We start from the raw sequence: 16,730 nt of genomic DNA on the forward strand, positions 1-16,730 counted from the left end.
TACTTAGATGTAAAATAGGGAGATTAGTGGCAGAAATGACTGATCCGAAGCCACGCACGAGATTGGGTTGAAATTTGGGAGTGTCCCACACAAATTGGGAGAGTTGAGAAGTCTGGACTCTGTGCTGAATCTTCAGTAATAAAGTTGTGTTCAAACGAGTGCGTTCAGCGTGCACGTGAATAAGAGAGTGTGCAATTAAATACAAGCTCGACGGACTTTGGCCGTTTGGGGTGAAGTTTATGCCGACTAGAAGTTAACATGATTACTGAAAGCCACCTTATACCTAGTGTTGTTCCGATTAGGGATGTAACGATATCCAAACATCACAATACGATATTATCACGATATGAAGGTCACGATACGATAATTATCACGATATTGTGTGTGTGTGTGTGTGTGTGTGTTGGGGGTGGTGGCAATATTTAAAAAATGTCACAATATTGTAAAAAAAATAAAAAAAATAAAAAAATAAGAGCTCATACCAAAAAAAGCACAATATTGTGCTTTTGTACATAACAGCAATGCATGTAAACCGCCTACAATCTCTAACAACAATATTGAGGCGCTTACTTGTTAATTCACGCACACATTGAGTTCCTCCACATATTGACTCGGTTCACAGGCATATTACAACCCCTTTATCTGACAATTGGCACAGATTTTAAACAGAGAAGGCCAAAACATCCCTAATGAAAATTAAATTGCACGAATAAATTAGCCACCAGAGGGTGCAAGAACTGCACAAATTGCAATCATCCGGACTTTTTTTTTTTAACAGCTGTGTTCCCTTTAAATGTTGTGAACATGACAACGATATTGTGGCAGTTTTAATATCACAATATCCCTAGTTCTGATACCTTTTTTTGGCTCCCGATACCGATTCCGATACCCAGCTTTGCAGTATCAGCCGATGCCGATACCATGCCTAAGGGATACCTAAGGGTTAATTAGTGCTGTTCCGATGCTGATACTGGTATGGGCAGTGGTGCCGATACTGCATTAAAACAGTGGTATCGGGATCGGTGAGTACTCACATGTAACATGCCGATACCATTAATTCCAACGTTAATATAGGATTTTGGATGCAGCATCTTGTGTCTTGCTGGTGCACGACATTCACTGATATGTGACATGTTCACTGCATGCCAATCTAAGATATCCTATTGGCCCTTGAATGCTCTGAACCAATGGCAGGACAGCTTTTTCATGTTGAGGGAAAAAAAACTTAGGTATCAGTATGGTATCGGCCGATACAGCAAAGCTGGGTATCGGAATCGGTATTGGGGCTAAAAATGGTATCGGAACAACACTAGTTTTAATGCAGTATCGGGGCCTCTGCTGATACCAGTATCGGTATCGGAACAACACTACTTATACCAAACGCGAAAGTACTGCATGCGTAGAGTCCATTTCTTCCCTTTAGTAAGCTTGGTATTTCTCAGCCATCAACCATACTTTATTTTCAATGACAATGGTGTTTTGTTGTCACAGGGAACAGTCTTACATGGAAAGTGTGGTGACCTTCTTGCAAGATGTTGTCCCTCAGGTAAATATTTCTGGCCTGAATTCACTCTGAATGCACTTTGGGATATGTGACCTTAACTCATTGAATCCCAGCCATTTTCATTGGAGCAAACCCTTCAGTACCATCCGTTTTACTAGATATTGACTGATCTTGCAAGATACTATTGCTATATAAACATGGAACATAACAAAGGAAAGATTAGACTCTCTTCTTTCATCAGAAAAAAGTATATATAATTTTCCATTCTTTAGTTATCAGCATTATGCTGCATTCCCACCAAAAACGGCGGAAGGCGTTCGGCAGCACATTTGCATTGTAGTCAATGGAGTTCGCGTGCAACGGAGCGAAAGTGCTTGGGGCAGTGCGGAGGACGCGTTCCGCGCGCTGAGACGCGGTGCGCCGCAGCGAAAATCCGCACAATCGCATATTCGCTTTTATAAACTTTTTTCGCTTTTCGCCTCGCGGCAGCCAATCTGCTTCGAGTACGTCACACACAGCATCCTCTCTATTGTTATGGAGAGAAATTTGTGTCTTTATTTTCAAATCAAACAAAAAAGGAATTTGCAATCAAAAAAAAATTTCAATCAAACAAAAAGGGGATTTGCAATCAAAAAAAAATTTCAATCAAACAAAAAGGGGATTTGCAACCTCAAATAAATTTTAATCAAACAAAAAAGGGTTTTCATATAAAATAAAAATTTGCAAACAAAAAAAAACATTTCAAACATGGATTTGTATTTTAATAAAATCTTTTGCAAACATTTTTTTCGTTTTGTTTGCGAATCTGTTTTTTGGTTGCGAATCTGTTTTTTGGTTGCAAATCTGTTTTTTGATTGAAACCTGTTTTTTGGTTGCGAATCTTTTTCTGTGTTGTGTGGGCGGGGTCCTCCATTCAACCGATGATAGAAGCCTTGTCATTGGTCAGCTTGGAAGCCGCTGCGACAACTTTCATTGGTCAGATAGGAATGGGGGTGTGACAATGTTCGTCTGACTATTTCCTGGTTCATTTTGTCCAGTCGCCGCCAGCATCGAGGTAAATATGACCCCCCCCCCCCCCCCCCCACTTCTAGTTTTCCGTTTTGTTTATCTGACATTTATCTAAAAGCAACCCTTGATCTATCGTTTATCCGGTGATTTGTTCTAACCATTACAATTAACGTAATCACTCACTCAGCATTGCTTAGCCATGTTAGCTAGCTAGGTAACTGATGGTCCGATACATGAGTCAGTCATGAAGCTATGTTGTTGGCAGTCAAAACACAAATATACGGCTAATTTGGGATAGCTGTTAGGATGAAGTTTTTTTTTTTTTTTTTTATACTCATAAAGAAACCTTTGCATTTGTTTCACATACAGGCAGGGCTGGGAATCGAATTTATTTACACTAGCTGCTTTCCCTAAATCTTGGATGTTTGAAGTAGAGATTAAATTCGTGATAATTCTGTGATTATTATTTATTGGTCCTGGTTGTTTACTGTACGAGTCAGGTTGAAACAGAAGGGGAATCTGAGTTGTAGGTGTACTTTTGCAATTACACTGACTAGATTTTTTCTTTTAGAGTGCGAGCAGACCAAGGGGTAGAAAATGTAGACATAGCGAGATGCATGTTTACTGTAAGAGGAGCAGGCCAGGGCAGTTTTATTGCTGGTAAAAGCGTACATAACCAGAGGAAAAAACTTTATATGAGTAAAAGTTCTTGGAGTTACTGTAGCTTTCATAAATGTATTTGATATTATAGATCCAGCAAGCTGAAGAGACACTACCCTTGGACCATCACGGTGAACACGGGATCGTTATACCTGACATCCACTGTCGTTTACCTGAGGAAAGACTTGTTGCTTTACGGCAAATCAATCCAAACAAGGAGTCCTTGAGTTTTGGTCGCGTCATTTATTTGCAGACTCTCAATGTTGCTTCTAGTGCTAGTGTCTCGCGGCCCAAAGGGTCATTTAAATTTATGTAAAAAATGAAAATAAATTCCTGTGTAAAACAGTTTGACTTTTATTTCATAAAAAAAAGCATGCATATGAACTAACAACCAGTCAATTATTCAGCATTTTATAGATTTTATACAGACATTTTTCTCAAGAAATGATTGGCCTGCCAACAAGAAATCAAAAAAGCTCAGAAAATGAACTGTTAAACTTAAAACAAACATTTTGGTAGGAACAGCCTGTAATTACTCAAAAAAAATGAAATGGATGTGATTTTTTTTTTTTTTGCCCTTTCAATTACACTGTGTCAAATCTGGCATCAAAGGTGATAGCAGTCAGTAGATGTGATTTAAAGGAATGGTAATCACTCATATGAGCAGTTGGAAATGTAATGGTGTTTGTGCAGGGGGTAACATAATGTGTGACCTGGCATTTGTACCTCACAATTGTGGTCAAAGTTTATTGATATTTTAAATTGCTCTCTGTCTGACATAAGCAGGTGCTTGTGGCCCTGCTCAGTTATCCACAGCATCACCTCATGAAGAGAGGTGACCAACCACCAACTTCATCTTCTGCATCTAAAAAGTAAAGAAAAGTGTGCTTGAATTAGTACCAAACATGTAAAAAAAAAAATCTGACAAAGTTATGTTTGACACATGTTTTGAACATTATTGAAACAGGAAAACTACAATGAAACAATCACAGGAACTAAATGTATTTATATTACGTAATCTCAGTCACTTCCTCTGTATTTCAAACACCCAAGACATAATAAATGTAGCAGAGGCTACTTATTTCAATGACCAGAACTTCTCATAAGTGATTAATAATTAGCATTTTATTAATGTAATGATGTAATGTAATAAAATAATCATGAATAAGCATAATAACAGCTATCTCAGCAGGCCGTTTATTTGGGCCGTTTCTCGTACCAACAAAACATCACGATTCATGACTAGACTAACCAAAATCAAACGTTTACGTGGCCTGGATCCTAGTAGTAGCAATGTCACCGCTTTGACGGTGCATGAGTTCCCCCTCTTTTTCAACCTGACTCGTACAGTAAACAACCAGGACCAATAAATAATAATCACAGAATTATCACGAATTTAATCTCTACTTCAAACATCCAAGATTTAGGGGAAGCAGCTAGTGTAAATAAATTCGATTCCCAGCCCTGCCTGTATGTGAAACAAATGTATGTATGTATGTATCATGTATCGGACCATCAGTTACCTAGCTAGCTAACATGGCTAAGCAATGCTGAGTGAGTGATTACGTTAATTGTAATGATTAGAACAAATCACCGGATAAACGATAGATCAAGGGTTGCTTTTAGATAAATGTCAGATAAACAAAACGGAAAACTAGAAGTGTGGGGGGGGGGGGTATATTTACCTCGATGCTGGCGGCGACTGGACAAAATGAACCAGGAAATAGTCAGACGAACATTGTCACACCCCCATTCCTATCTGACCAATGAAAGTTGTCGCAGCGGCTTCCAAGCTGACCAATGACAAGGCTTCTATCATCGGTTGAACGGAGGACACAGAAAAAGATTCGCAACCAAAAAACAGGTTTCAATCAAAAAACAGATTCGCAACCAAAAAACAGATTCGCAACCAAAAAACAGATTCGCAAACAAAACGAAAAAAATGTTTGCAAAAGATTTTATTAAAATACAAATCCATGTTTGAAATGTTTTTTTTTGTTTGCAAATTTTTATTTTATATGAAAACCCTTTTTTGTTTGATTAAAATTTATTTGAGGTTGCAAATCCCCTTTTTGTTTGATTGAAATTTTTTTTTGATTGCAAATCCCCTTTTTGTTTGATTGAATTTTTTTTTTGATTGCAAATTCCTTTTTTGTTTGATTGAAAATAAAGACACAAATTTCTCTCCATATATTGTCACCCCGAGCGCAACAACACGCCAGCCCAGACAGAATGGTGAGCAAAGAAGTAGCATTCAAGTGCTGGTCAAATGTAATGAAAGAGTTAACACTTGGGGATGTTGGCCTGTTATGATAAATGATATTATTGTTTTAGTTGTTTTTCTTTCTGTCACTGATATAGTGATAATATTAGACAGGTTTCTATCCAAGCCTTTTCGGGGAGGTATGAGCTAAATTGTCTGTCACATTTATGTTGGGCTGTTTTTTTTTATTTTTTTTTTTATTTTACTTTAACAAACCATGACTTTAGGTTGTATGTAAACCAGGGGTGTCCAAACGTTTTGATTTGAGGGCCACATACAGAAAATCAGAAGGACGCAAGGGCCACATAATGCTATGAAGAGAAACTGTGTTTAGTCCTAAAAATTGTACAAATAATTTATTTGTGCTTTTGTATATTTCGAAAAATGCTACAGTATATAAACCAATTTATTTTTAATATGCAGTAGGGTTATTATAGTTTAGTTAGTTAGTTTTTAGGGTGGTTCTGTTAGTTTTTATTAGTTTAGTTATTTAAAAAAAAATGCTTAGTTTTAGTTTAGTTTGTTAGTTTTAGTATTAGCATTAGTTTTTTTTAGTAATTAGTAATAGTTTTTCTTTTTTTTAATGTGTATTACTTGTGCGCATTATTTAAAAAACAGCATGGGAGCAATGTCATCTGAAGGTGCTTTTCTATTGGCTGCTGCTAGATGACGTCACTTCTGTGTGACATACTTTCAAACATCATTATTCTGGTTTATATCAAAGTAAATCACATTTAAAATCATCCCCAAAGGCTCATGCATTAAATTAATTACCAAAGACTAAAACGAAGGACATGTTTACTATATTTATAGTTAGTTTTGTAAACATAAAATGTAGTTTGTTAGTTTTCGTTTTTTAAAAAGCATTTCGTTATTATTTTATTTCGGTAACAATATTGTTTTTGAATGTTTGTTTTAGTTTTTTTTATTAGTTTTAGTTAACTAAAATAACCTTTAATGGCACTGATACGCTCCCTTCTTACTTTGACCATCTCCAAACATTTTTGTTTTGTTTATTTTATTTGAACTGAGCCAAATGCCATTTTTAGCATATGTCGCGGGCCACTGAAAAATGGACAGCGGGCCGCAAATGGCCCCCGGGCCGTAGTTCGGACACCACTGCTGTAAGCCGATGACATCAAAGTCATTTCCTTTTGAATTGTCACAGTGCAGTAAGCATTACTCGTGAAAGATACGACGTACTTAGCCTTGAAAACATGACAGCTCAATGATGAAATGATACTGTTATAGTTATTCATGACAACTACACTTGGCATTTAGTTCATTCGTAAATTAGGCAAATAATTAAGGCTGTAATTGCTGTGAATTGTTAGAGTACATAAATGTAAGAACCAATTAATTGGTCGGGCCCTAGAAATTTGTGCTGGTGGCCCGTAGGGATGTAACGATATCCAAATGTCACGATACAATATTATCAGGATATGAAGCTCACGATACAATAATTATCACGATATTGTGAGGATGTTGGCGATATTTAAAAAAGGTCACAATACTGTATGAAAAAAACCCCAAACCTCAGACTAAAAAATAGCATAATAACATTGTGCTTTTGTACATAACATCAATGTTATATTATTATTATTATTATTATTATTATTATTATTATGGTGTTTTATTATTATCATCATTATTATGTTAATATTATTATGTTATGTTGTGAATGCATACACATTGAGTTCCTCCACATATTGATTTGCTTCACAGGTATATTACGTTCCCCTTCACCTGACCATTAGCGTGGATTTTAAACCTAGAAGGGCCAAAACATCCCTCATGAAAATTAAATTGCATTAAAAACTAGCCACAAGAGGGTGCTAGAACTGCACAAATGGAAATCAACCTTACTTTTTTAACAAATGTGTTACTTTTAAATATCGTGAACATGACGACGACGACAATATTGTGGCAGTTTTAATATCACGATATTGCGCTTATCGTTACATCCCTAGTGGCCCGTGAACCTAACATGGCTCAGCACAGTCACGGGGTGTGAGGTCTGCAAAGCATGGTGCCACAAGAAGACAGTAATGCCTAAGAATGAAGGAAAGAAAATGAAATGATTTTCATCTACATCAGGGGTGTCCAAACTTTTTCATTTGAGGGCCACAGACAGGAAATCAGAAGGGACGCAAGGGCCACATATGTTATGAAGAGAAATTGTGTTTAGTCCTAAAAATTGTACAAATAATTTATTTGTGCTTTTGCATATTCCTCGACCCCGGACGGCCCAGGGTCTCTGGGAGTTCCTCGGGATGGTGACTTTTTACCACAGGTTCATCCGCCACGCTGCCCATGTGATGCACCCGCTTTACGACCCACTTAAGGGTGTGGCTCCTAACCGTGCGGTCGACTGGACGGATGTGAGAGTCAAGGCTTTTGAAGATCTTGTGATCGACGAAGACCGTGAACTCACGGCCCTCCAGGATGAAGCAGAAGTGGCGGATCGCCAGCCAGACCGCAAGGAGCTCCCTGTCGAACGTGCTGTACTTGCGCTCCCGAGGGACTAACGGGCGGCTGAAAAAGGCAAGCGGCTGCCATGCACCCTCGACGCGCTGCTCCAAAACGGCCCCGACGGCAAAATTGGATGCGTCAGTAGTGAGGGCGACCGCGGCATCCGGGCGCGAATGAGCCAACAAGGCCGCTCGGGACAGCACGGCTTTCGTCTCTTCAAAAGCCTTGACTCTCACATCCGTCCAGTCGACCGCACGGTTAGGAGCCACACCCTTAAGTGCGTCGTAAAGCGGTTGCATCACATGGGCAGCGTGGCGGATGAACCTGTGGTAAAAAGTCACCATCCCGTGGAACTCACTGAGACCCTGGGCCGTCCGGGGTCGAGGAATATGCAAAAGCACAAATAAGGAAAAGCGGCAACAGCTTCCACTTTTGCCGGGAGCGGGGTGGCGCCGTCCTGGTTGATGAAGTGGCCGAGGAATTGGATGGAGGGCACACCAAAGACACATTTAGCTCGGTTAATAATCAGTCCAGACTGGCTGAGCTTGGAGAAAAGCTGCCGGAGGTGTGAAAGGTGTTCTCCGATGGAGGAGCTTGCCACAAGGATGTCATGCCAAGAGACGAAGAAGAACGGCATGTCCCGGAGAACAGAGTCCATGAGACGCTGAAAAGACTGGGCCGCATTTTTAAGGCCGAATGGCATCCTGAGAAACTCGAACAGTCCGAAAGGTGTTATCACAGCAGTCTTAGGCACATCGGCGGGGTGTATCGGAACTTGGTGATAGCCCCGTACCAATTCCACCTTGGAAAACAGCTTCGCACCTGCCAGGTGGGCAGAGAAGTCTTGTATGTGCGTGTATAGCTTATAACATTTAAAAAACACCATGGGCTCAATGTAGGGGTGGGACGATACGGGTAAACCACAATTCGATACTGTGACGATATTTGACTCACGATATCGATAATATCACGATACACGATATCTACAATTTTTGTTATATTGTCAAAAAAATTTAGCAATATATCACGATATGTGACTGAAAAAGCCAAACAAATGCCCATAAAAAGGAAAATGTCTAATTATGCATTTATTCAATGCCAAAACTTGTACAATGTACAAAGTTCTGCATTGTGCCTCACTGCCTCTTAGCCTTTTAACTATAAACATTGTAAAGTGAGACAAATTAAAGTGCATAAACATTTATAACATAACACTGCACAACTGGACACATGACATCGATATTTACTGTGTGTGTATCGATAATTTATTGCAACAGAGAGCACAACAATATATTGCGATATCGATTTTTTTCCCCCACCCCTAGCGCGATGTCATTATTCTAGTTTATATAAAAATACATCTACTAAAAATCACATTTAAAATCATCCCCAAAGGCTCATGCATTAAATTAATTACCAAAGACTAAAACGGACATTTTTGCTATAATTATAGTTTTATTTTAGTTAGTTTTGTCAACATAAAATGTAGTTTCAGTTAGTTTTCATTTTTAAAAAAGCATCTTCGTTTTTGTTTTATTTCGTGAACGAAATTGTTTTTTGAATTTTAATTTTTTGGTTAGTTTGAGTTAACTAAAATAACCTTTAATAGCACCTGTGTTTTTGACACCTTCCCTTCTTACTTTGACCATCTCCACACATTTTTGTTTTATTTTATTTGAACTGAGTCAAATGCCATTTTTAGCATATGTCGCGGGCCACTAAAAAATGGCCGGCCGGCCGCAAATGGCCCCCGGGCCGTAGTTTGGACATAATCAGTTGTGTTATGTTCTATTTTTAGAGTATTATCAACACAAATGAGTTAGAGGGTACTCCATGGTATGATCAAAAGTTCCGGAGGTACACAAGCCAAAAAGGTATGGGAACCATTGTTATCGTCTTTGCGGCCAGATCATAACCCCTTTTTATCCTCAACCCGATTAAAAACCTTAACTACCATTTATCTTGTTTAAGCTCATAGGAAATCTAACTTTGAGCTCAGGTATTTTGTATGCAATTTCATTTTTATTCAGTGTTATTATATAGATGACAAGTAATTGGTGCACATACTAGTAATATTGGTTGACAGAAAATAAATAATAGATAATAAAAACATTTAATCCAAGTTAGTCATGTAATGTTGTTTTGTGTCTTTTTAACTGTAGGCTTACTCTGGGGGTCTGCAACCTGATGAAAAGGAGAAAATCATTTGGGTTCGTTTTGAGAAGGCTGACATCAATGGTAAGTAAACAACTTCAGTGTGTGGAAAAATGCTGCTGTTAACCATTGTTTAGAATTCAGTTGAGCTCACATGATAATCAGTAATTAACTAGTGCCGTCAAAGTTAAAACGTTAACTAACTGATTAATCACCAAAAAAAGAATAGCGCATTAATCATGTATTAAAGCTACTATATGGAGGATTTCCCCCAAAAATATCTTAACAATAGCTTTTTTATTTGACCATTTATGACTGAAACATATTCTAATTAGTAGATCAACATCTTAGCTGTTCACAATGGGTACTCCTACAAGCCTCTGGCCAATCTTATTTAGGAAGCGTCTCGTCCGAATCCTTCGAATTTCCCGCCCTCTGTCTGCGGGATGTGACGTCATTCACGTTCTCGTCAGTTGTTTCCTGTAGTCGCGAAGACGGAACTAGTACAGATTTTTGCTGCCCCAGACACCCGCTTTTACTCCGCGGAAGGCTGCTTAAAAAAATGAGTTTGTTTTCGGCCACAGGTGGCAGTAGCGATTTTAAATTTTAAATCTTCCATATAGTTGCTTTAACGCAGATTAATCACACTATTAATTTTGACTGTTGATGATTCTTTAGCTTAGCATGATTACGTTAATGATACACAGGGTGTGTTTGAGCAATAAACATAATTACAGTCAATAAAGTAAAGTATTTAATAAATGTTTGCATATAACATTCAGAATATTTGTTCGTGGCAAAATATTGGGGTAATTTGTTTTTTTCATTTTAAATTATGCAAGTAATTAACTGATTAGAAAAAGGAGGATGGGAGTGTGCAGTGGATCAAAAAAAAATGTTGAAGTCATAACATTAAATGTAGAAAGAATTAGAAACAGAACAGGTGCTCGTCAAAAATTTCAGGCAAAAAATGTTGCTAAAAAGCCTTTTTAATGAAGTGATTAACTAATCATGGTTAGTCAAAATTCTAAGATGATCAATTTGATTTTAATCGTTTGAAAGCTCTATACAGGATTTTAAATTAATTAAACTAATTAATTTTAATCTAATATCTGATCCCCAAATAAAGACTTTTAATTCTAGGACATTACAAAATTGCAGTGCATGACTAATCAATTAAATACACTAAGAATAGAATTCCACATTTTTAGTGTGCTTCCTAAATGAAATTCAAAAGAAAAAAGTTTAAGCACATCAACAAATCAATTAGACCAGGCATTATTTAAAAAGATGATCTAAACTTAATTTTGATCTAAAGAATTTTATATATACCCCGTTGTTCTTCTATCGCTTAGTTCTTTAGACCCCAATATTAGATTTGGCAGAGGCAGCTTTTGTTGAATTACAGTTATAATTCTATAATAAAAAAATATACAAGTTTCCTCCTGTAACTATCATGAAGCATATAATTTATACATGTACTTAAAGAGAGAGTTCGGATTTTTGGACATGAATCTGTATTTCACCTCCAGTGTGTGCGATCATCACTGACTTACCCCTAACAGTGTTCTGTGACACGAGGTCTGGTCCAGTGTTGGACGAGAGGAAAATAGTACGGCAAGTTGGTTGGGGCCACCTAAATAAGGCGTTTTTTTTCTTCTAAAAACAATTAGTGTTCAAAAGAGTGATACATTTGCATCACAAAACTCCCTCCTGAAAAAAGTCAGATTCCATTACCGCCGGGCACTATTTGTCTATTCGTTCCTATCAGTGCGCGTCGCCCTGGAGACAGCTGATAGGTTCCCCTTCATCTGACAATTAGCATAGATTTTAAACATAGAAGGCCAAAACATCCCTAATGAAAATTAAATTGCACTAATATACTAGCCACTAGAGGGTGCTAGAACTGCACAAATGGAAATCTTTTTTTAACAAATGTCTTCCTTTTAAATATTGTGAACATGACAACGACCTTATTGTGGGAGTTTTAATATCATGATATCACGATATTGCCCTTATCGTGACATCCCTACTGATCGGTATATATTACTGGATAGCCGATAGCCCATACATGCCCGTGCCAGCCATCTTACTCCTCCCATCTCGTGAACAGACTACTATATAAACTATATGTACATGTACAGATTAGACATATACCGTACGCTCTTAGTATATGGCCGGGGGGCAGGGGTGGGGAGGTTTGTGGCGGGGTGGTTTTAACAATTAAAAAAAAAAAAAAAAAGAAAGGGAAAAAAAGTGGACACTATGTGCAGAATTTTGTCACATTTAACACATTTATGGACGCATCTGTTGAGGAAGGACGCATCTGTGCTTGCTCCTGCACTCGCTCGTGATTCTAACTACTTGTTGATTTTTGCATTGGGATTTTTAACTACATTGTTGCAGAATGCCTGGCGGAAAAAGAGCTGACAAAATGAGGAGATAAAATCTTCTCTTAAAAAACTCAGTGAAATGGTCGCCGAATTACTTGAAATGAAGAAGCGCATTGAGCCACTTCTTCAGGAAGTACAGCAATTGAAGACAGAGACACAGGAAAAAGATCGACGCATTGTTGCCTTGGAACAAAAAGTGGATGATTTGGAACAGAATCTTGATATCAACGATGCGCCGCTTTCCTCTTCAACCGGCAATGTTGAACTTATCAACACAGGCATAGAGCGCCCTCTTGCGGTTTAGTGTGAAAATAACATGTGAAATGATGTAATAATGTGTTAATTTCACACATAAGTCGCACCAGAGTATAAGTCGCACCCCCGGCCAAACTATGAAAAAAACTGCGACTTATAATCCGAAAAATACGGTATTTGCTGACATTGCCAAGGCTAACTCTTGTTTATACAACTGCATTGATAACATGTATTGTATTGTCTGGCTCTTAATTCCGTTTGGACATTTGTTCTAACAGTCAAGGCTACATGATAAGGCTGTATTGTGGCTACAATGAAACTGCTGTCAATACACAAAAATGGGGCTGGTGGTCTGGTTCCTGGAATGCGGCTGGCGTGGGCCGCTCTGCTGGGTGAGCTAGGCTGGGTAGCACACAGGAGTCATCAAGAACTATAACGTGCTAGCAACCAGTGGTGCTGGCTGACTAGAATCGAGGCAAAAATTGCTTGAAAGCAATGGGCAGAATGCAAGCCGATCTACTCTTCTGGAAACCACAACGTGTGAAAGCTGATCCGAGGCAAGCGAAGACGATACTGGTGAAGGAGAAGAATTGTGCTTGCCTTGGCTGCTCGCCTGGCGGGGAGGCCTGCTGGTGGCGTCTGGGGACCGATTCACCAGTTCCAAATGACTGGGATCCGCAATCTACACACGGACATTCAAGAGGAACTGAGCGAACAGTGTCTGGGATAGTATGGGATGGATAACGATAAAAATCAATGACTATTCTAAATAATGTATATGACTGATGCGTTATAGTAATGTGTCGTTGAGGACGAGTCTCGAATAAGCCATCGGCTTCTACCTCTCAGCCCTTCTTTTGGATGTCAATGTTGAAAATGATGTGATGTGATTGATGTAAGCTGTAATGTGTCCGAAAGGAAAAAATGAATAAACCAAACCAAGCATTGAAGAAGACCCCCTTTTTCTTTTATCACTTAGTTCCTTCGACCCCAATACAGTACTAGATTTGGCAGAGGCATCTTTTGTTAAAGTTGTAATTCTTAAATAAAAAAAAAAAAGTTTCCTCCTGTAAAAATCATTAAGCATATAATTTATACATGTATTTAAGGCAAGTTGTAAAATGTCTGAAGTCTTCTTTTTTTATGTTTAACAAATTTACATCATCACAAATCATGCTTTTTCTAAGTACTGTCTCAAATGTTCTCCAATTTCGATACTGTAAAATGTATAGGACCGTATGCCGAGAAACGTTACTTGGGCCAAGCCTGTGTCCAAATTCACAAGGCCGGGTCCTCCGAATGCCGAATTTGTCGGCTGCATGATGTCATTCTCGGCGGGACTCGATAGTGTACAGACTTAAACATGAATGGACTGCCGGACCGACAAGCAGCATTGACAATCCATTCGTATGTAAATCTGTGCTCACTGTCGAGTCGCGCCGGGAGTAACGTCATGCAGCCAACCAATTCGGCCTGAGACATTTGAAGCCACAGGGCCGCCATCTTGGGACTCCTAAGAAACGTATCTCGGCATACGCATTTGGCTGCTGTAAATTTCACAAATCGCCAGTTTGTGCTGTGGACGAACATTTCACCTGTATGTCTGATCGATGGTGTATTAGGGCCACGTACAAATATATATATATATATATATATATATATATATATATATATATATTTTAGAGGGCGGGGTCAATATGACGAGAAAAAAAAGTGGCAAATTTGCCACTTTTTTTTTCTCGCCGCACGGCTGTTTGTGTCGGCAAAAAGGAAACGCATATGTCACGCTACACAAGTCAAAGTTTACAAAATGTCTATGGAGGAAGCACTCCTTAAAATGTACTTTTCGGTCGGGTTTTCAAACAAGTAGATATTAATTGCTTTAGCAGAGATTAACAATATCATAGTTGCCAGTTTATAAAGTGGCAAATTTGCCACTTTTTCCTCGTCATATTAAAAAGTGGCAAATTTGCCACTTTTTTCTCGTCATATTACCCCCGACCCCTAAACAAAAATATATTTGTACGTGGCCCTAATACGCCGTCGTAAAATGGAAAGAAATTGAAAGATGAAAGAAAAAGATGATTTTCTTTTCACTTGTTTACCCTTCGTTAGTACTTTATATAATGACGAGATAATTCTTAAGTTCCTACTTTTATATGCTTTAGTCATAATTAGTATCACCCCACTCTCATCCTCAGAGGGAATCCGCTGTATTTCTTTTCTATAATAATTTCTCATCTGGAGGTAACAGAATAAAAATCTTGTTTCTGAAGATAGAATATCTGCGAAAGAGATCGAAAGCTCTGTACATTTCCATTTTCTTCAAAAACACACCATGCTGTCATTCCTCTCGTCATCCAGTATCTAAAGTTAGAATAATTTGAGCCGGTTTAAATCTGCGCACTGATTAATGACAGACCAGCAAAAAAATTGAAAATTCCCACCTATATCAAAGCTTATCATGGTGTGGATGAAGTGTCCCAACGGACTGCCCACTTGCAAAGAATTGATAGTATCCTATGATTTTCTTGCGACTGGTTCAAGTTGTAGCCCTATGGAGTAACCCCGGGTTTACACCGGATGCGGTTGCGGTGCGTTCCGGCGACGCAAGCAATTAGATTACATTCATTCGAATGGTGCAGTTTACACCGCTTGCGTGTGCGTTGCGTGTCAACTGCGTCTCGCAAGGATAGACCTATTTTCTGTTTTTGCCGGACGCCGCAGCGGTAGGCCTCCGGCAAATGGCAAGCTAGCACAAAACACATCGAGCGGGACAGGAAGACCGACGCAGTTTCAAAATAAATTTCCGGTTACCTTTCAAGATAAAACACTCGCCAGCTCCTATTTCGCAAGCATGCTAGCAAAACGTGATGTGGGCGTAGACGGGCCTGGGGTTAACGTGCGAGGTGCTCATTCACGGTTTAGACACCAGCGAACATGGACGAGGAGAGGTTTATATTGGAGGTAGAAAGCCACAAAATAATAAAAGTCCACCTCTCTTTCTGCTTCTCTGTTGAGCACAGACTTTCCGTGTGTTTGTCGTTGTTTTGAATGGCACATGATTGCGCGCGGTCACGCGAGACACGGCGGGAAGTGGTCGGCGACGGAGCTGCCGGACCGCAGCTGTGCGGAGCCGGTGTGGATTGGCCAAAAAATTGACGCGTCCGGAGCACGCAGTCAAGACGCACCGCAGCCGCACCGCACATGCAACCGGTGTAAACCCGTTGTTAGAACCATGCCAAAACCTCGTAAACACAAAACACGTGATCTACGTACACAAAACGTGCTCTATGTACACAAAGAAGCATATCGTCAATTACAACAACAACAACAAAATGTTTTGCGTACGTAAAAAGCAATTCTACAACTACGGATACAAGTCACGTGACTTTTGGCAGCGATATTCTGCCGAGCAGTTCTACGTGCCGAAAACTCAAGATCCACACGCGCAAAGCCAGTAAACTTTACAGCAGGGGGCGCTGTTGAATCAGAGCCATATTGAGAGAGCGTTTGGCCAACTCGTTGAAGAACTACTATGCTGTGATTGGTCAACTGCTGGTCACATGACATATGGACGCCTTGTCGTTACCATGGTGCTGGTGCAATTGCCGTTTCTATTGTTGTTATCACTTACATATTGCAATTATGCCGTGTTACTCAGCATGGTGTTGATGATGTTCACAATTACAACCAGGCAGTGGCATTATGATGCAGGGTTAGATTTAGCGTTAAATAAAGTAAGTAAAATACCATGATTTGATGTAGCTGGGACTGCACACTGCAGCTTTCTACCTCGTCAAATGAGTGGTGTGGCGTGTTACTTCTTTTTTTTTTTTTTTAAGAATTTATATTAATGATGTGTTTGTGATTGTGAACGCCATAAACGCCTAATGCAATACACTACGTAATCGCAGCGGCATGATTCTAACTCCATATAGCCCCAGCCCCCCTCACCCAAAGACGACCCTAGTGAAGGTAAACGGTTCAGAGAAGGCAAGAAAGGATGGAAATGAATGAC

The 16,730-nt window shown here is 39.2% G+C and overlaps 1 protein-coding gene across 11 annotated transcripts in view; it reads left to right on the plus strand.

The window, feature by feature from the left end:
- Positions 1 to 16,730, plus strand: part of bcas3 (BCAS3 microtubule associated cell migration factor) — a 1,025,650-nt gene that overhangs the window by 5,067 nt on the left and 1,003,853 nt on the right. For all 11 annotated transcript variants that reach the window (XM_077541215.1, XM_077541214.1, XM_077541217.1 and 8 more), the window contains 2 exons: positions 1,492 to 1,546; positions 10,070 to 10,145. In XM_077541215.1, the coding sequence (XP_077397341.1) occupies positions 1,492 to 1,546; positions 10,070 to 10,145 (131 nt within the window). The remainder of the gene's footprint in view (positions 1 to 1,491; positions 1,547 to 10,069; positions 10,146 to 16,730) is intronic.

Source organism: Festucalex cinctus, chromosome 13 (assembly GCF_051991245.1).
Source record: "Festucalex cinctus isolate MCC-2025b chromosome 13, RoL_Fcin_1.0, whole genome shotgun sequence".
Lineage (NCBI taxonomy): Eukaryota > Metazoa > Chordata > Actinopteri > Syngnathiformes > Syngnathidae > Festucalex > Festucalex cinctus.